Source organism: Rhinolophus hipposideros (genome assembly GCF_964194185.1).
Source record: "Rhinolophus hipposideros genome assembly, chromosome: 10".
NCBI lineage: Eukaryota > Metazoa > Chordata > Mammalia > Chiroptera > Rhinolophidae > Rhinolophus > Rhinolophus hipposideros.
In genome coordinates, this window is record NC_138056.1 from 60,065,172 (window position 1) to 60,091,245 (window position 26,074).

A 26,074-nucleotide genomic window follows, 5' to 3' on the forward strand; every position below is an offset into this window, starting at 1 on the left:
ATAACTTCTATGTACACAAATCCTGTTAAATTCTTAATCAGTGCCTTGTTTCCCAAAGCAGAAGAGTAGCAAGGCCAGAATATATTCATTTTATTTGGTTGTTAGAAACTCTCTAATTAGGATGAAGTGATAGCCTGCTAGAAACTGTGACTGTTTGAACATTAGGGGACCATTTGATATTTGCAGAGGCAGATAACTTTAGATCCAGAGATTTTGTTCAGACATCTGGGTGGTAGAAACCCACAGTTTTACATTTCTTTCAGAAACAAACAAAAAAAAACCTTAAAAACAGAATAGCTTAGAATTTGGTGATATTATTGCTTGATACTCAGTAAACTTTAAGCAACAAATATGATAAGGATATAGCCTGAGCAATCTCCATAAAAAAGAAAAAGAAAAAAGAGTGTCAGTTTCCATACATTTAAACAGTTTCAAATGACTCCCCTACATCTTCCCTCTTCTACTAGTTGCACTGGCATACAAATTGTGCTCGCCAGATGTGAATATTGAGAAAGTAATTTATTTAGGCATGTGTCATCTTTGCTATGAATTAAAAGGTGCTGGAAGTATGTACTGGCAAATATCATCTTGGGAAGAAGCTACACAGGAGAGAGAGAGAGAGAAGAGCTTCCCAGACTGGAGAATAACCCTTTAAATGGTAGCGCAACACTGATTTTAAAGCACTATATTTAAGCATCAATTCTAGCTTTATGAGAATCTTCTTCCTCATATTAAAAATTTACTTTATAATTACACGTTCAGGCTATTGTGAAAATGTTCACAAACGTGGCTCCTACTGTATACACAAGAAATGTCTTCCTTTCCCCGCTCCTGTTTTGTCTGTAATCTTCAACAGTCATTCCAATTTTTCTTAGACTTTAGCAAAGGTTATTAGTCTTCATGATATGTATTTATTCATAATAAACAGCTTTCATTTAATTTTTCCTCATTTGAATTCACTGCTGTGTGGAAAATGGCTATTTCCTAAAGAATAATCTCATTTTTCAATAATTCAAGTTAAGGTTCTGGAAGATCTTTAAGGAGCAAAGTAATAATGCACCTCTTCCAGGTATAGGTTTAGGTATTAGACACATGGAAATTTCATTTTCTTGAGACAAATCTTGAAAATAATGCTACCACTCATTAGCAACGAAACACTGCAACAAAAAAAAGTGGAATTTTATTTTCATGCATTTATTCATTTAGCAAATATGAGTTGAAAGATGTCAGGATACCAAAGATAAATTAACTATGTGCTATGTATATGTAGAAAGGACTGTTTTGTAATCTTCCATAGTGAATTATCTAAAATATTTTGGTTTCAGTATCTACTTACAACTCTTACTTTCTGTTATTCACTTTCCAGAAAATATCTGTCAAATGACTAAGTCTGAATGACCATGGTTTATCTCTCAAATATGCATGCTGGTAAAATGGCATTCCACAAAAAAACAGGTTATTTAGCTCTCAATACAAAAAAAAAAAAAAAAAAAGCACTTGCCATACACAAGTGCTTTCCCTCTAAATTACCATCATATTTCAGAATGAATCAGAAATATTACATAAGTATGTCCCATTCTGAGTTTTCTAAGTTGCCATAGTGGAGCTTAGATCTCTCATACACTGCCAATCTTGCCTCTGTTATGTGGCCCAGCACTAATCATTGTCCTCTGTGTGGATTTCTTAGAAGAAATCCTCGTGTAAAAACAGAATTTTTTTGGATGACCAAAAACTAAAGAAGAATTACAATCAATAAATTAATAAAAGTACATAGACTTCCACTTCTGGTAAAATAGCATAAATACACTTTTTCCTATTCTTCTTTCTCAGTACAACTAAAATCTCTGGATATTTTATAGAAAACAAACAAAATACTATAAATGACAAAGATAAGGCAGAATAGCTAGAAAGTCTGGGCTCTCTTGACATGGTGGTGAGTCTCTTGTTTTGTTTTGTTTTTTTCTGTTTGTCTCATACATCCAAGATTTGAAACTGGAAAAGCCAAAAAACATGGCAACAGCAAGAGGTACAAACAAAAACAAACCAACAAAACAAACAACAAAACCTGCTCTCTCTAGCCAAAAGACAAGGAAAGGGGAAGAAAACTTTCAAGCAATAACCTCTACACTCCTTTCATACACCAAAAAATACAAAAAAAAAAAAAAAAAAGAAACCCTGTGGCACAACCCCCACCCCTGCCAATAAAGGCTGATTGGGATGACTAGGCCTCCACCCTTTGCCAGACTAACAATGTACACCAATGCCCGAGCCAGGAGGATGTCAGAGGAGACTGAGTAGGAAACAGAGATGTGTATCCCAACTAAGAAGGAACCACTCCCCCTACGTTATATGGGAGCCATGCAGGGGAGCTACATTTCCACACCTACCTGGCAGTAAAGAGATGACTCTCTTCTTCTCTGCTGAATTTGTGTTAGAGGAAACCAACTAGATAGGCAGGAACTCAACTATTACCCAGCGATATTGAGGCCATCCAATCAGTGGTGTTGTGGAGGCCAAGAGGGGCAGAAATGAGTCATTCCTATCTCTCACAGCTAGCACGGTTTAGAGGACTAGCAGGGAGTCCAGTCAAGTGGGGAACGACTTCTTTCCCCAACTAGCTCTGACGAGGCAGTGTTTGTTTTCCCTTCCTTTGCTGGAGTTGAGTCAGAGAAAACCAGTTAAAATAGAAGATTTAATAAGATCCAGAATCTCATAATATTCAAAACATTCAAGTTTCAAGCAAAAAAATCACTCAGCATACCAAGAAAATCTCACACTTTAGTGAAAAAGGACAATCATTTGATAGTGACATTGAGATAACAGAGAGGGGCATTACATAATGATAAATGAATCATTCCACCAAGAAGACATAGCAATCCTAAATATGTATGTACCAGACAAAAAAGCTCCAAAATATATGAAGCAAAACCTAATAGAACTGAAAGGATAAATAGACAAATCCACAATTATAGATGGAGACTTTAATACCCCTTTCTCAACAATTGCTAGGATTTGACAGAATATCTACAAGGATATAGAAGAACTCAACAACACCATCAACCAAAAGAATCTAATTGATATTTGTAGAACCCTTCACCCAACAACAAAATGGTAAACTTTCTTTTTGAGTGCTTAATACAAAACATGTACTTAGACCATATCTTAGACCATAAAACCACCCTAAACAAATTTTTAAAAATTGAAATGGTACAGATTGTGTTCTCCAACCATAATGGAATGAAACTAGAAATCAACAACATAAAGATAACAAGAAAATATCATCCAAAAAATTGAAAGAAGGAAAACCAGAGACGAATGTCTTTCAGGCATGTAGATATAAAATCCTTAACAAAATATTAACAAATACAATTCAGCAGTATATAAGAAAGAATCCTACATCCTGAATCAAGTGAAGTTTATTCTAAAAATGCAAAGGTAGTTCAATATGTAAGTCTTCTGTATCTTGACTCTTTCGATGACAATATGCTGGCTGTAATATTGTGCTCTAGTTTCTCAAGGTGTTACCATTGGGGGAAAGTGAATAAAGGGCACATGAGAGCTCTCTCTATTATTTCTTATAACACATATGAATCTAGAGATGTGTCAAAATTAAAAGTTTAATTATAATGGAACAAAACAAAAATACAAACAAAACAGTTTTAAGCTAACATTTGAAATTATAACTTTTAAATAGACGGATGAAATAAAAGACCACAATACTAAGAACCTTCTCTTGATTAAACAATGAATAACACTCTTGTGCATTTGCAGTTATTGATTCATTAACATGAAGAGATGCAATCTGTAGCGCTATCCAAGATAATATTACAATTATTGATATGTCCAAAAGCAGGCTTAAGTCAAACATAATATAGATTTTATTCTAAATGCTGCAGTCCACTAATAGCTATTATCACTTTTTTTCCTGACAGTTTGAGATTAATGGAAGAATTATTGCCCCAGAGAATAATTGCTCAATAACTTCTGTAAAATTCACCTGAACCTAGATTGTTTACAAAGAATTTCCTTAAACATACATCATAGTTCTAGTAGACCGAGAACTATCTGAATCTCTAATTTTGTAAATACCTCTAAAACACATTTATTAATCTTAAGAACCATCCTTCTTTGATTCCCTGGCCTTGTTTTCATTTATAAAAACAGCATTAGCAGTTGCTTTTTATTTCATGGTCATACTTTATGAAGGAATGGGTTTCCATATCAGTTCATCACAACTATTATTTATGTAGTAGTAAGGTGAGAACTACAAACCTTTTAATAAGGCAATGGCGATGTGGATAGTAAGCTATCCACACTGGTTAAGAAATAGTCTTGCTCTTATTTTTAAGCCTTGCAGTTGAATCAAATTTCTGATTTGGCAAAAAATATCTGAATGGTTATATGTCATTGGCTTTGGAAATTTGATATAAATTGTCTAACGATGCACTGAAATAAGTATTTTTTTTCTTTAAACATATCTGTAGAGAAGGATAAATAGAAAAATTGATCATTGGACTAAGGTATTTGGGAAATATTGACGGTACATACCCTTTTAGAACTTCAAAACACAACTTGGAGTAAGAGATCTAAGAAAGTCTACAATAGAGAGCTGTTTTGATTTGTTTAACCCAAAATATTTACAGCTAATTTGACAATAAAACCCATCTACCATCATCACTTTGTGTTTTTTATTATCCCAAATACTCTTTAAAAATCATTTGATTTGTAAATTCCCAGAAATTTACTTGGGAAAAATGTGGTCTAAAATTAAAATGTTATATCTACGAATACCAAGGGTTAATTCTAGTCTCCATCTTTTTAGACTCAATAAATTATATACCAGTGACTGAATAATTATCCATTCCTTCTTTACAGTTAAGTTTAGGAGGCTTAATATAATTATTTACTTATTTAGGTTAGTAGAAATCTGTAGTTGAGCTTTAGTTGGATCCAAGGGAAAACAAATGAGACAGAAACTAGTCTCTAATGCTAAGTATGTCATAAGATGCTACTTTCTTCAACATAAAGCTCATCTAGCAGTTCTTAAAAAAAAAATTGAAGTTACTGCATTGTACAACTCTTAGGATACCACCCAAGTTTTATTGTATTGTGCTCTAGAGAATGAAATTATCGTAAAATTTAACATAAATAATAAACCCTAGGGTTCTGCATTTTTACTGCACTGTTAATCTATCCTCCCTTAAAATTAAAAGCCAAAGAAAACTAATAGCTAACAATTTATTGAGAGGTTACTAAATGTTAAGTACATTAGTAAATAATTTATCTACCTTTTATCAACTTTATCCTAAGTGGTAAATTCTACTTATTATCCCCAATTTATAGATTTAAAAAATGTCAAAAAGGCAGTCATCTGCGTATAGCAACATAGATAATAAGTGACAGAACTGAAATCCAAAATCAATACCAATTCTGAGCTCATAATCTCATTGGAAAATATTAAGAAATATGTTAAGTATATGACCATCTTTGAAGAGGGATCACTTGAATTTAAGACATGAGACCCTGGGTAAGTCATTCAACTTCACAAAGCACATCTTTTTCATTTATAAAATGTAGATAATATTTCTGTACTATCTATCTCTAAGATAATGTTTGTTATATTACAATGAAGAAAATCTTGATTAGGTCTTATTCAAGGTGTTAGAATATTATCTTTTATCAATAATTTTAACTCAAACTATATATTTTTTTTTCTTTTTCCTCCTGTAGTAAATTCAGAACCTTGACAGTGATCTCACAGTAGGTGATTTACCAATAAAAGACTTGAAATCCTGTCGACTTGGAATTATAAATGTAGTTGCTTGAATGAGTAAAAGAAAATGTACCAATAAAAAGGATCAGTTTCATAGGCAGAAATACTTGAAATATGATTATCTATCAGTATAAGAAACATCACATATAAACACCAAACGCCAACTATGGTTCGAACTATTCGTTCTGAGATTTCACAGGCCATTAGTTTCATAGGTTATTGCTGAATTAGTCTATTTCTCCTATTAATTAGGGCTTATTTTAAAATATTGTAAGAAAGAAAACCCAAATAATGTGGCTTTAAGAAGACAGTCTCATGAAACCATTCAGAGGTAGACATCCCAGGACTAGTAGTGCAATCACCTATTCTCGACTCCCAGCTTCTATCTCTAGATCTTCATTCTAATGTCATCTTAATCAGTGGGAAGAGCACAAAGTGGGAAAAGGACTCATGTCTATTCCTCTTTAAAGGCATAAGTGAGAAGCGTTTCTCAATTCCATTTTATCCTTGTGGCTAAACAGGCATGACCATGCTTAGCTCTGAAGGGGAACTGGAACATGTCATCTCTAGCTAGTGGCCATTTGCCCTACTACATTTAGGATAATCATTATTAGGAGAAAAAGAATTGGTATTGGTGAAAAAAGGAGAGTAGTTTATGTCACAATCCCTTTTCCTAGTATTTATTGAAATAATGTAAAATTAAAATCAAGTACTCTTACCACAGTGGTTTGTCTACTAAGTTTCATATAAAACAACTAATTCTGTAGTGGTAAATGAAGTGTCAAAATATTATTTTACTTCAGACCTTCCAAGTTATTAACCTTGTGAGCATTTATTATATAACTTAGAGAACTAGAATGTGTTAGAGTAACATGCGAGGATGTTACGAACTAAATGTTTGTATCCCCTCCAAACGCATATGCTGAAACCTTACCCCCAATGTGTTGGTATTAAAAAGTGGGCCTTTGAGATTTAATTAGGATTCGATGAGGTCATGAGGGTGGAGCCCTAATGAACAGAATTAATGCCATTGTAGGAGTCACAGTTGACCTGGCTCCCCATCAGCTCTCTACCATGTGAAAAGTCACCATGAACCAGAAGTCAGCAGTTTGCAACCTGGAAGAGGGCCCTCACCAGAATTTGACCATTCTGGCACCTTAATCTCAGACTTCCAGCCTCCAGAACTATCAGAAATAAATGTCTGTTGTCACCCAGTCTATGGTGCTTTGTTATGGTAGTCCAGATTGACTGAACCATAGAAACTACAACAAACAAACCATCATATCTTAGTGGCCTAACCTAATAAAAATTGTTTGATTTCCTGCCCACACAAAGTTCAGTTTTCTAATAAGATTTGGTGAGTGGCCTTTTGCATGGCCACTTTAGTAACTACCATCCCCCAGTTTTCTAATGGATCTTCTGCAGCTTCCTGAGAAACAAGGGAAGGGTCTTAAAGAAGACCCTTCTTAAAGAAGAAATACACCGGTCAAGTCTGGCAGTGGCCTATCTACATTCTACCCACATTCCACGGGCCACAATTTATTCATAGGGCCACACCTAAATGCGTGAATGGATGTGCTTCCAGATGTTTGGGGAAACGGGCTTCACGAACACATTTTGTTGTGTCTTTCTGTTTGAGCCTTTTCAACTTTTTTTCCCTTCTAGGATCTAGTAATTGCTGAGGGGTTTCATTTTTGGCAGGGATGCCTCATTTACATTGAAGGCTTTCAATTCTTGGCTGAAAAAAGATAGTTTATTTTCTCTCACTCGCCACTACTTTCTTCTCCCCACCCCCTTTCAACAATATTCTCCCACTTATCCCATTTTCCACTAAGTAGAAAAACTTCATGAAATTCTGTTTTTGCTAGCTATTATATATTCTTTCTCATTGGCCTCTCCCAAAGTATATTCCATAATTGATGGGTGAATGATTGTTTCTATTAACATGCTTTGTTTCAGTGAAGAATCAGCTATCTCTTCTCTCCTAACATCTACTATTATCTCCTCCATGCTGAGCAACACCATAGCCATTATTTATACAAGCTGCACATCCCTTTCTCTATATACAATTAATTATTCCATCAGGAGACCATTGAGAAAATGGCCTATTAAATAAAAACATAAGAGATAGATTCAGAGCCATGATCCATCTTAGTCATTAACCTTGGAACATTATGGGCACATTTCAAAAAATTCTATCTTAACTGACTTTAAAATTGTGCTAGCAACTGGAGATACATGTTTTAGAAAGAGAAAAAAATAGGGAGGCTGCAGCACATAGTGGTTAAGAACTGGGTTTTGGAAATAGAGAAAGAAATAAATACCCCATATTTATTTATTCAAAAAACAAAGCATCTACTGTTTGCGGCACTTTCCAATATATAAGAGTAACTAGTGACTATGACACAGATTTTTTTTTCCTTTTGGAACTTACAGTCCAATTAAGAACTTGACCATGAATTAGTAATTATAAACCAAAGGAAATAAATAATTTTTAAAAAGGAAGTATAAGTGTTATTAAACAGAGGGTTCTAACCAAGTGTTTATTGTCAGAGAAATTCTGATGGAGGATCTGGTATCCTCAAGAATGAGTTAGTGCAGGTCAGGTAAAGTGCAAAGAAGAAAAGTGGGGGAAATTACAAGTCCTTTCCAATATCCTAACAAAATGGTCTTACACATTTCCAGAGAGTCCCTGTAACTAATAACCACTGCTGATATCAACTACTGACATCAATATTGTCTCACTCCTCAGTTCCTAAAAACTTTTACATATATTATCTTAATTACTCCTCTTGAAAGCCTTATAACATATTTATTATCACATTCATCTCATCGATGAGAAACTAGATTCAGAGAATCTAAATAATTTGACAAGGTCACACAGCTGATAGGTAGCAAAATTGGATCATCCACAGGGTGATCATGTCCCCAAGTCTTCCAAATAGAGAGACCAAGTTTTAGAGAAAGAAGAGTAGTGGTGAAGAGTCAGACTACTTGGTTAAAATCCTGATACTATCACTCACTAGCCAGATGACTTTTGGTAAGTTTAACCTGTCTGTACTTGAAATCCTTCATCTACAAAGTGAGGATAATCACAGTACCTATCTCATGTGCTGTTATAAATATTATATCAGTTAACGTTTGTAAATTAAAACACCTTTGTGATGGAAAATTATCATTAAATAACTGAGTCACTGTCTTACATGCCAATGCATAGCCTAATTTTCTAGCTCCTTATAGAAACCAAATTCTAGACAACAGAGTAGATGTGTAATTGAGACCTCCAGTGGACAAAAATTGTTGCAGAAAAGCATTTGTTCTAAATTGAACTGATACCCAAAGTGTAACAAAATGATAGTACTTTCTACTTAGAATTACTTTTCAAAACCAACCTTTGAGTTACAATTATATTCTTTCACAAACTTTTGAAATTCAGCAAGGGAATTAAATTTGACAGACATAAACATTAGGCTAAGCAGGTGAACATATGGCCTTGTATATGGATGGCACTACCAAAGAATTCCAGCTTTCCCTGTTTTATGACAGGAATCTGATTGATCCAGCTAACTGTATCCCATCTGAAATCCTGTGATAGGAAGCTTATACAGTATTCAGCCAAAGGAAGAGGGAGAATGGGAACCACTATCAGAGGGCCTTCTCTATCCTGAACCAGTGTATTATAGAAAACAGGGCTGGATCGGGTACCTGAGCTTCTGTAGCTTTTTTTATGAAAAGAATTAAGGGGAACAAGGGTACTATTGAAACTAGAAAAGAACTAGAAAACAATATTGCCATCTTCTTTACAGTTACTGTGAGGATTAAGCTTCATAAGAACATAAGGAAACACAGCCTAACGCCTCCCCCCCAGGAGTTGAAAGTATGGTAATAACAGTAATCTTTGTTGCCAAATGGTAACTAAGTAGTAATAAAGAGAAATAAGAAAACGTATGAATCATATTTCATTTATAATTAAATTGTGAAGATGAGGATTTGTGACATGTAAGCAGAGAGAAGCCCCTATTTGAAACTGAAGATTGATAAATGCAAACACACTTGGGAAAAATTCAAACATATTTTCAAGTGATTTTAATCAAAGCATCTTAAACATAATTATCTTGGAGGTCAGAAACATGATGGCATGAGGGGTGTTCCTTGATACTCCCCTTGAAGCTACAACAAATTAAACAGGTATAATTCAACAAATGATTCCCTAAGTAACATACAAACACATCTGAGAGATCTGCTCATCAAAACATCTGAAGGTGGGTGAATCAGGGAAACAGGGGAGGAGGGAAGGGAGAAGTGCAGAGGCAGGGACTGAACTACTAGAAAACAAAAGATAAAATGGTTATAGGAAATCCTCATATATCAATAACCAGCCTAACTATAAATGGATGAATTCACCAATAAAAAGGCACAGAGTAGCAGATAAAATCAAAAAACAAAACCCAACTATATGCTCCTCCGACAGACACATCTCAGCTGCAAAGACAAATATAGACCCAAAGTGAAAGGGTGAAAAATAATGCTCCTCAAGTAACTGGCATCCAGAGAAACGCATGTGTAGTCATACTTATATCAGATGAAACAGACTTCAGGATAAAAAAAGGTAACAAGAGACAAAGATGGACACTTCATAATGATAAAGGGGACAATACAACAAGAAGACATAACACGTATCAACATATATGCTTCCAATCAGGGAGAATCAAAATATATAAAGTAACTACTAACAGATATAAAGGTAGTAACTGACAAAAACATAATTATAGTAGAGGACCTAAATACACAACTGACACCTATGGATATATCATCCAAACAGAAATTCAATAAGGAAATATCACTTTTAAATGACCCTTAGACCAAATGGACATAATTGACAACTATAGAGTATTTCATCCTAGAACACAAGACCATACATTATTTTCTACTGCACATGGAACATTCTCATTGAGATACAAAAGTAGCCTCAACAAATTTAAGAAGACTGAAATCACAGCAAGCATATTCTCTGTCCACAATGTTTTGAAGTTGGAGATAACTGCAAAGAGAAAGCAGGAAAAACCACAAATACAAGATTAAACAACATGCTATTAAAGAATGACTGGGTCTAAGAAGAAATAAAAGGAGAGATCAAAAGACACATAGAAACAAATGAGAATGAAAATACATTGTATCACAATTTTGGGGATGTGGCAAAAGAAGCATTAAGAGGGGAATTTATTAGAGGGCTATCATAAGAAACATGAAAACAACCTAATATTACATCTTAAAGAACTAGAAAAAGAAGAACAAATGAAATCCAAAGTCCCCAGAAGAAAGAAAATAATAAAAATTAGAGGAGAACACTGAAATAAAGAACAAAAAAACAACAGAAAAATTAATGAAACAAAGAATTGATTCTTTGAAAAGATTAACAAAATTGATGAACCCTTGGCCACACTCACTAAGGAAAAAAGAGAAAAGACACAAACAAAATCAGAAATGAAAAAGGAGAAATTACGACAGATACCAAAGAAATGCAAAGGATCATAGGAGAATACTATGAAGGACTAGGTCACCAAATTCAATAACCTAGAAGAAATGCACAAGTTCTTAGAAATACATAACCTTTCTAGAGTGAATCATGAAGAAGTGAAAAACCTAAATAGACTGATCAATAGTAAGGTAAGTGAAATAATCATCCAAAACCTTCCCCAAAACAAAAGTCCAGGATCAGATGTCTTCTCTAGTGAATGCCACCAAACATTCAAAGACTATTTAATACCTGTCCTCCTCAAACTCTTCCAAAAAATTGAAGAAAAGGCAATACTTCCTAACTCATTTTCTGAGGTCAACATTACCCTGATACCAAAACCTGGTAAGAATAACATAAGAAAACTACAGACCAACAACTATGATGAATACAGACACAAAAATCTTAAACAAAATACTAGCAAATGGAATACAACAATACATTAAAAAGATGATACATCATGATAAAGAGGTGTTTATTCCAGGGCCCAAGGATGGTTCAACATATGTAAATCGATAAATGTGATACACCACATAAACAAAACACAAGGTAAAAATCATGTGATCATATCAATAAATTCAGAAAAAGCATTTGACAAGATAAAACATCTATTTATTATTAGAACACTTAATGAAATGGATATAGAAGGGAAGTACTTCAACATAATAAAGGCCGTATATGATAAAAACCTCAGTAATATACTTAATGGTGAAAGACTGACAGTTTTTCCTTGAAGATCACCAAACAAGAGAGGAATTCCCCTCTCACCACTGTTATTCAACATAGCATTGTAAGTCCTAGCCAGGGCAACCAGGCAAGAGAAAGAAATTAAAGGCACCCAAATTGGAAATGAAGAAGTTCAATTGTCACTTTTTGCAGATGACATGATTCTTTATATGGAAAATCTAAAGACTCCACAAAAAAACAAACAAACAAACAAAAACTATGAGAAATAATAAACAAATACAGTAAAGTTGCAATATACAAAATCAATGTACAAAAATCCACTGCATTCTGACATACTAAAAATAAAATTTTAGAAAAAGAAATAAAAAAATAATTCCATTTGTAATGCAACAAAAAGAATAAAATAACTAGGAATAAACTTAACAAAGGTTGTGAAGGACCTATACACAGAAAATTATAATCCATTATTAAAAGAAATTGAAGAAGACACAAAGAAATGGAAAGATATTCCATGTTTATGAATTGGAAGGATCAATGTAGTTAAATGACCATATTACCCAAAGCAATATAGAGATTTAATGCAATCCCCATCAAATCCCAATAGCATTTTTTAGAAGAAATAGAGCAAAAAAATGATCAGATTTGTATGGACTCACAAAAGACCCCAAAGAGCCAATGAAATACTAAGAAAAAAGAACAAGACTGGAAGTATCACACTCCTTGACTTCAGTTTCTACTACAAAGTCACAATAATCAAAACAGCATGGTGTTGGCAGAAAATCAGGCACAGAGACCAATGGAATAGACTTGAGAACCTAGAAATAAATCCACATATATAGATAATTTCGATAAAGGAGCCAAAAACATACAATGAAGAAAGTCTCTTCAATAACTAGGGCTGGGAAAATTGGAAAGTCATGAACAAAAACCTGAAACTAGACTTCCATCTGTCACCGTATGTCAAAATTAACTCAAAATGGATCAAAGACCTAAACATAAGACCTGAAACAATAAACTGTATAGAAGAAAGCATAGGTACTAAACTTATAGACCTTGGGTTCAGAGAGGATTTTATGAATTTGACCTCAAAGACAAGGGAAATAAAAGCAAAAATAAACGAATGGCACTATATCAAATTAAAAAGCTTCTGCACAGCAAAAGAAACATTAACACAAAGAGGCAACCAACCGAATGGGAGAAGATATTTGCAAACAACACCTCTGATGAGAGGCTAATATTCAAAATATGTAAAGAACTCATACAACTTAACAACAACAAAAAAACAATTATAAAATGGATAGAGGAACTGAAGTGTCACTTATGCTAAGACAGACAAATGGCCAACAGATACCAGTACATGAAAAAAATGCTCAACTTCACTAGTTATTAGGGAAATGCAAATCAAAACCACAATGAGAATCCACCTCACACCAGTTAAAATGTCTATTATCAACAAATAAGTAATAACAAATATGGAGAAAATACACTGCTGTGGGAATGTAAATTGGTATAGCCACTATGGAAATCAGTGAAGAAATAATGAAATAATAGTAATAGTATAGTAATAGTATAGTATAGTATAGTAATAGTAATAACAGTGAAGAAAAAATGAAGAATAGAATTACCATACGACCCAGCAATCCCTCTTCTAGGTATCTACTCAAAAAAAAAGTCTAAAAACATTTATCTGCAAAGATATGTACCCCGGTGTTTACTGCAGCATTATTCATGGTGGCCAAGACATGGAAACAACCAAAGTGTCTGTGATAGATGATTGGATAAAGAAGATGTGGTACATATATACAATGGAATATTACTTGGCCATAAGAAAAGATGAAATACTGCTGTTTGTGACAACATGGATGGATTTTGAGATTATCATGCTAAGCGAAATAAATCAAACAGAAAAAGTCAAGAACCATATAACTTCACTTATAGGTGGGATATAAAACTGAAAGTAAGAAACGGACAAGGCAAACAAAGAAACAAAAACTCATAGACACAGACAACAGTTTAGTGTTTTCCTGAGTTTAAAGATTTGGGGGATGGTAGAGGAGGGAAAAAAGGGGTCAAATACATAGTGGTGTATTATAGAAATGTCCACTTGAAACCTATATAATTTTGCTAACCAAGGTCACCCCAATACATTTATTTTTATTTATTTGTTTAATTAAAGTTCATTGAGGTGACAATGGTTAGTAAATTTACATAGGTTTCAAGTGTACAATTCTGTTATACACCATCTGTATATCACATTGTGTGTTCACCACCCAGAGTCCATCACCTTACAATTGATCCTGTTTACCCTCATCTATCACCTTCCTCCCTCTTACCCCTTAGAAACCACTAAACTATTATAAAATTAGTCTGTTATTAGTCTATGTCTATCAATAAATTTAATTAAAAAACAATTACTCTTCATTTAATATAAATAGAGTATTAATTATACTTCCCTACAACTAGCTTTACTTGATGTTAATTTTTTTATCCATGGCATATGTATGCTCGTTATACTTTCACAACAATGATTCCTATATACAAATTTATAGGTATGAAAGATAAAAGTAGAATAGTATAAGATAAAGAGAAGACTGAGGATATAGTTTTGGCATTAACCATTCAGAAGACATGTGACCTTTAATACATCTTCTAGATTCCCCAATCTCAATAGCTTCATGTGCAATATGAGCATGTTGATACTTACTCTATCTCCTTTATATAAGGAATATCCAATGGTGTGCTAGACCTGACTCCTATCTGCTATGAGTACTGACCATATCTTTTCTCAACTCTTTACTCAATGACATTAAGTTGGGACTTTGAAATTAACAATCATGGGAATATTTACACCATGGAAATTGATGTATGCTACAAATCAAAATATTCTCCACACCCCTCTACATTTCTCCTCCAAGATTTCATGATCAATCTTTGCTATTACAATATTGGGAATGTCAAATGAGAAATGTGCCTGAAAGTGTTTTGCAAACTATAACGTGATGCAAATGTTATAATATTCATGAAGGAAAATTATAGCGATGTAGGGAACCTGTGACTTGCATTGAAAATATCATTAAATTATCTTGCCTAATTAAAAACCAAAGACATAAATGAGATCGTAGGACACATTTAAATAATGTAATTGACTTGTATATTATAGAAATGCCCTATTGAATCAAGCCAATTAAGGGATTGTTATATAGAACATTTGCAGGGTAACTAACCACCTTTGCCCAGGACTATGGGTTTTTCCAGGACCAGAACAAGCTACATACCTTGTAGGGCCCAATGCAAAATAAAAACATTGAACATCTTGTTAAAAAATTATTAAGAAATTCAAGATAGTAGCAACAGAACATTAAACAAAGTAAGAGTTGTTCTGGGTGGGAACACTCAGTTGCATGGGTATGAAGCTACCCTACCTACAACTTAGGATTTTCTGTGCCAAAATCAGAACAGTCTGAGGCAAACAGAGCCAAAGGATGGTTACTTACCCTACCTTTGCTTCAAAAATAGTTAGCATTAATATGTTATCAATATTTTAGCATACCCGATGAAATACACCAAAAATATCAGGTACTATCAATTCAGTCATAAGAACAGGGAAGAGAATACAGCTCAAATAACCCTTTGTCTGTAAAGATCTTTGCTTCTTTCAGTCTTTGAGATTTAATGATCTAAATGACTTTTCTGTGTGGGTCAGTGTCCCTGAGGCTTCCCAAACCCACAAATCTAATCTTAGAATGTAGAAAGCCATTATAACATGTTACCTTAAAACAAGTTTCAGACAACTTTTACATGAAGAAATGAACAATTACTCTTGATGTATAAGACTGTTCTATAGATATGTTTATAAACTGGAGCTAAGATCTATGAAATGTTCAAAAGAAAAAAAAATCAGTGTATAATGTAATTATGTATACAGTATGTATTTATAACACGTATAGAAAGAAAATGATTATACATGTGCGTGCACAAACACAGCATACACACACACACACACACACACACACACACACACATTGAGGTTACCAATAGCAGAAATTAATCCGAGGTTTAAAATAATAAACAATTTGAAGATAACACATGAAATAATTCTGTTGCTCTTTTTAATTGAGTTTATGGAGGACTATCACTAATTATGACTGATTCACCACTGTCTTTGTGGGAACAATGAAGATAATTAGAGCAGTGGTTCTCAAACTCAGTGTGTATTAGAATCACCTGGAAGACTTGTCACACAAATGGTGACTCCTGCTGACGTTCTGATTCAGTAGATTTCTGGTAGAGCTAGACACTGGTAGAGTGTTTGAATTTCTTACAAGTTTACAGGTGATTCTGCTGGCTCGGAGACCACATTTTTCAGAACCTTAGCATTTGTGGAGCATTTGTGACCTTAGCTATCATGAAATATGCAACTATACGGTAAGAAACAATCACCCACAACTATATTTGCTTCTTTGCTCTGTTCCCATAGTTGAAAGAATTCCCTGAGGCAAATTAAAAGTATTTCTTAATAAACATAAGTGCTACTTAATTACATTTATAGCTGCAGAACTAGTTCTCCATTTGAGAAAACCTGAATTGGATTGGAAGTTAATACTTCCCTTATACCTAAGGACTTGCTTAGATCCAAGATCTTTTTTGATCTGCAATATTATATTTCTGCTGCAAATACTTTAAATTACAAGCCTTTTTAAAGTATTCAGCCATCAAATATTACCTCCTAAAATCATTGTGTGTAACCATGTGAGGCTATGCACTTCATAGTTTCTGAATTAAGTTGGACATTAGGAGAGTAAATTAAGGGGAATCTAGTCAGGAGGTCTGACAGTCACTTGTCTTCAATCTTCAGATGCACTAATGTACATTTTTCTATCTTCTTTTTGGTTTCTTTTCTCCAATTATATCTCTGAGACTATGAAATGGTAAATTGGTTAGAGATGCACTGAAAATTAAATCAAATAAATTAAATGTACTCTGTTCTGAAGTTTTAATGACGTACTTCTTCACATTTCAAAATCTAACAGGCAAGCTAAAGCATATCATTTATAACCCAGCTTCCTAGCTAGAAAGAAGCATACCGAATTAAAGAAGATGATATATGAAAACGCCCACCCAGTGCCTGCCACATAGTGTTGCTCAATTATTTGAAACATCATTTTTAAGGGTACACGTTGGAGCAGTGACTAGTATGGACATATTTCAAGGCAGAAGTATGTGATGTGGGATTTTAAAGGCAGAAGCTTTTTTTGGACTGTCAGAATATAGGAGGAGAAAATTTCAAGTGAAGAAAATAATATATTCAGAGGTAAATTTTTTAAAGTATGAGTTCATATTTAGAGGATGGAGAGCAATTTAGCCTAAATTGGCGAATTTCAACCCTGGTTGCACATTAGAATCACCTGGGGCATTTTTAAAACTCCAAGTGCCTGAACCTCAGTCTATACCAATTAAATCTGAATCTCCAGGAATCAGAGATAGGCATCAATATTAAAAAGCAAACAAACAAACACAAAAACTCTCCAGACTACTATTGGGAAAGAAATGAAAGAGAAAGGGAGAGATTGACAAGTTGAAGTTTCCTGTTGTAATCAGCCTGAAACTGTGTTTATTAATTTCCCTTAGGAATGAAGCGCACAGATTCGAAGGCATAACACAGAATAATTTGGGCAACTGTCACTGCCCTTCACCAAGAACTTTGAGCCATTTTGGCATCTGTGACTGCTAACAAGGTCCCTGCTGGCTTATTAGACTTTCCATCCATGGGGAATTTGTGGACAAGCGTGAGGCAGTAACACGCTCTTCACCTTTTTGTTAATGGATGAAAATAGCAAGTCAATAAATTCATTGCACAGTACATAGTAAAAAGAGGTTCCTAAGATGTGTCAGCAAATTAGTACAGATACAATTCCACTCTAGTGTACAAAAAAGAGCACAGGTTTTGAAATCAATCAGAGCTATATTCAATTTCTTGCTTCCCTCAATTACTGGCTTGAATTTGGACGTGTTATTTAACTTGTACAAAGTTAAATGTTCTCATCTGTAAAATTGGAACAATGACAATATTCATATCACAAGTAGTCCTGGGATTCAAACGAGATCATGTACATGAAAAATATTGGAATATTTTGTTGTATGAATTATTATTACATTCTTGGTGCCTAGAATTTCCTCTTTGACTTGCTCTTCTAAAAGAGAATGAAAATCTCAGCAAGAGAAGCTACTGATATTGGTGTAATCATTTCTTACTTTTCCAAGGTGATTTACCAGCCCCAAAATAAATTGAGTAAAGATGTAAAATAGAAAATAATTTATTTATATTTTTATATTATTCACATTCATACACTGTCTGTATTTTGTTAAGTAGCAGAGTAGAGCTCTTTGAAGGACCCTTATAGATTTTATGGAGAGAAATGTATCTCTCCTATTCCAATCCCTATAGAGCTGTGTAAGTGAAAGATTGAGAAGTATTTTGTTTGGTTTTCTTTTAAACACAAAGATATGTAAGGCTGTTTTTTCACTGTGGAAAATCAAAGCAAAATATTTGGTCCCTACTTCTGAGGCATTTCCAGTCTCTTGGAAGACACAAGGTACATGTAGTTTGTTTAAAATTTTTAATATAATTATATTGTTTATATTACCAGTCTGGTACCTGTCACAAAGGGACTCGCTGTTTGCTGAACCTGTTTTTTTGAACTATTTCTGAGCATATATCACAGTGTATTCTGAGAAAAATTCTGTTCAGATGTCTTTCCTTTATAACACTGGTGCTTTCCTAGATGCAACATGGGGCAAGTTAGCAAAAGAAGTTAAGAAAAACTAGCCTTGCTGAAAACACTCTAATCTCACGATGGCAATCCTACTTCCTAGGATCACTTAATGTTGGATGAAGGCCAGCAACAAGCAGATTTCTGTAGAGAAATGGAGTTCAGGAAAGGAAGAGGTGTCTGATGCTGAGATGGTCCCGTTGGTGGGAGTAGTGGTAAAAAAGGCCTTTCTGCTAGTGTTGGTTAGCAGTTCTCATGATGAGCACTCATTTATCAAATGCAATGAGTTTAGAGAAATGACAGCTCCCACTGTTCTATCCATTTTGCATGAAACTCTACAGTAGGTGCTTCACACCTGCTATCAAAATTCATCCTCATCATTAATTATCCATTAATTATTTATTAGACATTAATTATTCTCTTATCCATGAAGAAACTGTGGCTCAACAACAATAACTAACTTGACGAAGGACATATTTTCTGTAAGTAACCTAGAATTTAAACCCCGTTCTGCTTAGCTGTGAGTTTTTCCTCGACAGCAGTATCTTCAGACTGGGATAAACACACTACTGCAGGTTCACTAGGATTTCCTAAAGGGTTCATGGCACAGAGGATTTTAAGGAAATTTATTTCCAGGTCCTCCTCCCAAGTATACTTTTCTAAAATGAATTTGAGTGAGAAGCCTCCTGAAGTTTCTCCTTTAAGACCTCCCCTTTCACAATCTCCCTTTTCTGACTTTTCAGAAGAACGGAATTCGTCTCACCCTATCCTGAATCCATTCTCAACACAGTGCATTCCCAGAAAGGGTAAAAACTAACAAGGTGCCAAACAAGCAGAGGATTCAAAATATTGATGCCAGTGTTGCTAAAGGGAATGACTTTAATGACTAGGTAGCAAAAGTCTTGCAAGTCAAGTGGTTTGTAAACAAATTCATAATTGTTTGGATTGCTGCCATTAAAGAATTCTTGATTGAGTTGTCAGCTGATGGATCAGATTGTTTTGATGATGGACCCGTATGTCATTTTCGGCATGTATAACTAAAAAGGAGTTCAAATAAATAAGTGAAATTACTATAAAGATATTTTCATTTCCCATCTAGTCGTTTATGAAAACAACATTTTCTCAGGACTTAGATTTCTTTTTAAAAATTTAGAATTTATGCTGAAATTTATCTTTTCCAGATATGGATAATATTCATCCATGGGTCTCCAAATTAATTTTTAATGAACAATCTTTCATTAATATTAAGAAATAAATTTTAACACAATTTTCCTTTTGATATTTAATAATTGTTTTGTAAAATATTTTATATGTCTATGTGATTTAATAAGTTATTACTTGATGGTTACCAGATGGGAAGGAGGTTGGGGAGAAGGGTAAAAAAGGGGAAGGGATTAAGTTGTACAAATTGCCAGTTACAAAAACAGTCATGGAGATGTAAAGTACAGCAAAGGAATATAGTCAATAATATTGTAATAATGATTGGATGGGAGGGAGTGCTTGTTCTTAGGCTAAGCTTCCAGAGGCAACAGGGCTTGGTATGGTTTCTTAGAATGAGTACAAAAAGCTCAAAAAAGGGAATAAATCACCAGCTGAGGGAGCAGAAATACTGTGAGCCACAAAGCATCAAATGTAAAAGTCAAGAATTATACTTTAAAAATGAAGATGTTGATCACACAATAATCCTAATTGCATAAAATATAGCTAGAACTCCCCTGCCCAAATTGTAGTGCATTCACTGTGTCTATGATTATTATTAATTAGTAGTAGTAGTAGTTGTTGTAGTATATTATCTTACTCACATTTGCTGCTTGCTTGGTATTTCTAAATTCTGAAATTCAGTAATATGCCCTTGGTCATTGTCGTGCAGGAGACCCTGCTTGTACCGCCATTTGTCCTGTGAGGCGGACTGCAAGGCCTCTATCCCGCACCCCACATAAGAAGGCAGGTGAGGCCTAAAAGGAACACCCACGGAGCCATAGGTAGGGGAGTCATACCAATGCAGTCTCACTGGAGGCTGGAGTCACACGACCTGCAACCTACCGTCCGCTTCTCTGCTGCCGGCCGACTCGACTTGACTCCCTCTCCAACCAATGCAGCCAGGGCAGTTATATCAGGGACTAACTGGCTAACTGGTAACAGCTGAGGGTCAATTAGCCACAGCTGATGGCCATCTACTACCCAAGCCAGCACCTTTCCATGTGAGGCCGAGAGTCTGGAAACTGCTCTCTGGGACTCTGCCCCCACAGCCATATTTTTCCAACTTGGTTTCTGCTTGGAATTTAACTCCGTTACTCTGACTTCTTTGTCTGGTTCTGAATCTTGAGTCCTGTTTATGTTTTCTGTTTTGCCTAAATGGACTTGAATGATATCTTACTCCACCTCTTCCCAGAGAGTGTGTGAGAGATAACACAAAATATCAAGAGCTCAGATCTTGAAACGTAATTGACATGGGCTAAAATCACAACTCTACCGTTACCTCTGTGGCATTGGGAAACACCAAATTTCTCTGAACCTCAGTCTTTTCTTCTTTTCAATGAGGATAATAATTTCTAATTGACAGAGTTCCTGTAGATTGGTAAACATATATCACAAAAGCATTTAGCTCAATTAACATTCAGAAAATAATAACTCATAATTATTATTCTCACTACTGGTATTCCTGATGCAATGAGTAGAACCATTTAATGGAGTTCTGATTAACTTTGAAATGAATGTTTTGCAAAATTAAAACCATGATGACAGTCCCCTGGACTGTTGAAGATGAATAGTAATGTGAAAGGTCACACATCTTACGCTTTCGCTGGAACCAGAAACCAAAATGAAAAGTAATTAAAAGTAACCCCTAGAACCGGAAAGCATAGAGACACATAACAGGTTAGAAAGATCTGCTCTAAGTGTTGTTACAGATTGAAGTGAGAGTGACTATGCTGATTATTATAAAAAAAAGGTCTCACTACTTTTCAGTATGTAAAGGAGAAAAAATAGGCAGAAGCAGCAGGAGGAAGTACGCACAGACTGGTTCAGCCTATTCCATTGAAGAATCAGTCCAGGGTACCCCGATTAACATTACTAAATTCCTCAAAGATTTAGAAAATATTCACTGGGCATCCCAATACAGAATGGATTTTATCATTGATTTTATTACTTTGAATTAGGCTTTCAATAGTAGTTATAAACCAAATGAGATAGTCACTTAGCATTTTCAATCATGAAAGCAAACTAGTTTTTTTTTCAATTTTCTTTTCGCCAACAGGATTTGCCAGTCCGCTCACTGGAATAGCAGACGCCTCTCAAAGCAGTATGCACAATGCCTTGCACATTTATATGAATGGAACGATGTCTCAGGTACAGGGATCTGCCAACGATCCCATTTTTCTTCTTCACCATGCATTCGTTGACAGGTTGGTGGACACTTCTTTATTAATTATGTGTTTATTGGTGTTAAGGGATTATGATGGTCTATCGTCTCAGATGAGGTTCTCCAGACCCTAAACTAAGGAATTGGATGCAAATGGTTTATTGAAGTGTCTTAGGAAAGCTACATCAGTAAGAGAATGGGTAGAGCAGGATAAGAAGGAGGAAGAAGCCAAATAAGAGCACAATTTCAATTTCAGTTGAAGTCCAAGGCTTGGCCAGATCTCTCTCTCTCTCTCTCTCTCTCTCTCTCTCTCTCTCTCTCTCTCGTTCCAATTTTAGTTGGCAGTCAGCCAGATCTTGAAAGTCTAAAGTACACCTCAGTTTATCCTGCCTGAATTGTTGGACTCCCATATTAAACAGCCATTGGCTGCAGGTTGCACTGAAGGAGGAGTTGTGAAATTCCCAGGACTAGTGATTACAGACAATGTGGCTCCAGTGCCCAAGGGAAGTCTTCGGAAGGTTGCAGCGGCATGTGGTTAAAAGTAGGATGTAGAATCAGGGAGGTGGGCACACAGAGATGGTGTAAGGAATGTTAGGCCATCTGGGCAGGGCCCTAATATGACACATCTCTTATTAATATACATAGTTTTCTTTGGCAATGTTATTGGTATTTCTTCTTTTCCAACCTCAGACCCTCAGATATTAACAGATACAGTCTTTGATCTCAATCATTAGCCTGAACATTATATGAGTAGTTCTCCAGCCCAGAAGCCCTATGGCCCAACCATCCTGTTTAATGTGATTTAATTCTCTGAGGGCTCTTTTCCCCCTTAGTAACCCTCTTCCATTACATGTGCAGTGTCTTAACGATATAGATTTGGGATTTAATCATAGATGACAAGAGGATAGCAGAAAAAATAGTACATGGAGGAAGGTCACCTGTCTGTTTCTGGAATTCTTCACGAGAGGAGGAAATAAAGCATTGAATCATGACAGATGAATGTAGGGATCTTTTTTTGACCCCGCTAAGGTAATTTTCTCACGACAGCCAGTGAATGAAGGGCACAGATTTATAACTGCAATTAAATAATACCGTCTTTCTCTTTGGAAAATATAACAGGTTCTGTTTTTCCTGTTGTAAAGATAAGGAGACTGAAACTGCATATTTGATGTTTTTCTCATCTTATCATCATCTCCACCTCACTCATGTTCCCAAGAACGTGGACATAGTATCAAATAAGAAAGTGACCATTAGTCTAGATGATTAATAGACAGATTTTTGTTGTCTTCATGGTAACGCTAATGTTATAGGAATTAAGTAATAACCCAAGTCAACTTTTATTCAGAAATCAATTTTTAAAATGAGTGTTTAAGAAAGTGTATGAACACCAAAATTATCACAGCAATATAATATCTTAACTACCAATACCCATATATAAAGAAGGGAGGAAGAGGATCTTGTCAGAAAAGACAGATTGAACTCTTTTTTACTGAGTCCTGTTTGTATTGGATTGTCCTTGTGAATTTTGGCATTTTGTGATCTTTACTACCATTGCAATAAGTTTAAAGAATTCTAGACTTCCCAGACCCCTTGATGCCCTCTAGACTAGGAATCAGCAATCTCTGGCTTATAGGCCAAATCTGTCTCCTACCTTAATTGTAACTAAGGTTCTATTGGAACACAACCACATTCATTTATATATTGTCTGTGGCTGCTTTCACACTATAATAGCAGAGTTGAGTAGTTGTGACCAAGACCATACAACCTACAGAGCGGAAAATACTTAGTTTTCAGTCTACTAGAAAAAATGAGTGTGCTGACCAGTGCCAAACCACAGAATTCCTTATCTATACCAGATAAGAGAAAAAAAAAATTGGTCTTTAGCTAGCCCACCTATAACTGTATTTATAAAAAAATGCTATAATTGAATGCAATAGCTTGGAGGCATGTTTGTTTAACAGAGATAAAGCCATTATGCAGATGTGTGGCTTTTAGATGCCAGTCTGTCCTGCCACCTTTGAAAATTAAAAATGTCTCCCCACTTAGAATTGTCTGCTAAACCTATTTTAATATCAGATAGCTGTATAATTATTACAACAACTAAAATATTATCAGCAAATGGCAAAGTATTTCTCATTCAGCCCACACAGCCAAGCTGATGAAAATTCTGAGGATGGAGAGGGAAGAATCATGATTATGAACAAGGATAGAGAAGTGTGGATTATCATAGAATACTGTGGCACCTGAGCTGTCCTCTCAAATCTCTTCCTACGGAGACTCATTTCTTCAATGAGATGGTCTATTCACTGCCATTCAATTACCTACAAAGGTATTTATTGGGCACCTACTACGTGCTGAGTATATTTGCCTGAATATTTCACATTCATTCCTGCCTCTACGCTTTATTTTGGGCACATCATTTCTATCTTTCTTATTGATTATGTTGCTCATTTGTGCTTTGTCTCTCCCACTAATCTGTAAGCTACTTAATGGCAGGGCCCATGCCTTTTATATTTGTTTTTCTCAGTGTTTTGTCTAACATATAATTAATAGATGTATAATTAATTTTTATCAAGTAAGTAATTTTTAAAAACCTTAGCAAGTTAAATTTAATACAGCTAGAAAATACAAAAGGAACTCTATAGAGAAGCCATTTTAATTGAATAAATTATTTTGCATGTCTTGAACTGCAAAATGTGACATGCATTTAATTCTATGAGCATGTTTTAAGATTTTACTGTCTTTAGACCTTCAGATACAGTTCTAGGCACCGAGAAAAGAATAATGAGACAGAATCACTGAAAAAGCATAGTCTAGTGGTAAATACAGACAAGTAAACAACTATACTACACTATGATTTCTGCACAATTGTGAAAGACATTCTTGGAAAGCTACCTATAATGGATGGTATATGAGCTCAGTCCTTAAAAAGAGAAGATCTACAAGACAAGGTTGGATATTCAAGGATGAGGACCATAACTCCTATCTCACTGACACCAATCACAAACTGGAAGTATGAATTAAAGAAGAAAGTGGAAGCTTAGCATCTAAAACAAGGAAATAGTCTCAAATCTCATATGCGGAGAAAGTAATAAAATTCCAGTGGCCAAGTAGTCTGCCATTAAAAGGTACTAGTGTTGGGCAAATAAAGCCATAAGCTAAATGTGCTAATAAATAAACAAAACAAACATCAACAACAAAAATAAACATAAACTAATTCCAATTCTCTTTATCACTTAAAAAATCAGAGAATGGATCTCATATAATAATTTTAAAATACAATATACATTTATTTTTTACTATGTTCTAGACTCTATTCTAAAGGTTTACAAATTTCGTTTCATTTAATCTATACGAACAATTCTATAATGCAGGTTCTAGGATTATCCCTACTTTATAGATCAAAAAAAAGAGAGATGGAGAAATTCAACAATTGGTCCAAATTATAGTAAAAAACAGAGTTAAGAGTTAAACAATATAGTCTTACTATAGAATCATGTTCGTAACCACTATGAACAATTCCTTGAAGAGATGCAATATGAGTCCAGACTGCTCTTTGATTAAAGATAAATCACTTCCATTAAAAATTAATTCATTCATCAAACATTTTAAGCTTTTACTATATCTAGATACCATGTGAGATACTATGACTTTTTATTTATTGAGATGAATAAAAAGGGCTGAATTCCAAATGATTCCAGTCATTCAAAAAGACAGAAAAAAAAAATCATGGAAAGCTACCTATAATAGATGGTATATGAGCTCAGTCCTTAAAAGAAGTATGAGGTACAGTCTGTAAAAGAAGTATGAGATGTATATGAATCCAGAAAGAGAAGAGCTTAACTCTGCCTTGAAAATTAAATTCTTTCTAGGAAAGGCTATACTTGGATTGATTCTTGAAGATGAGAAATTACAGATATGACAAGGAAGGTAAGGAAGCATATGTCATACTTCAGGAACAAAACAGA

At 34.7% G+C, this 26,074-nt stretch overlaps 1 protein-coding gene across 1 annotated transcript in view; it reads left to right on the forward strand.

Moving 5' to 3' along the window:
* TYR (tyrosinase) overlaps nt 1-26,074 on the forward strand; it is a gene marked incomplete at its 3' end in the record, with an annotated part of 89,366 nt that overhangs the window by 15,743 nt on the left and 47,549 nt on the right. Inside the window, exon 3 of the mRNA XM_081063726.1 lies at nt 22,002-22,149. Within this exon, the coding sequence (XP_080919852.1) occupies nt 22,002-22,149 (148 nt within the window). The remainder of the gene's footprint in view (nt 1-22,001; nt 22,150-26,074) is intronic.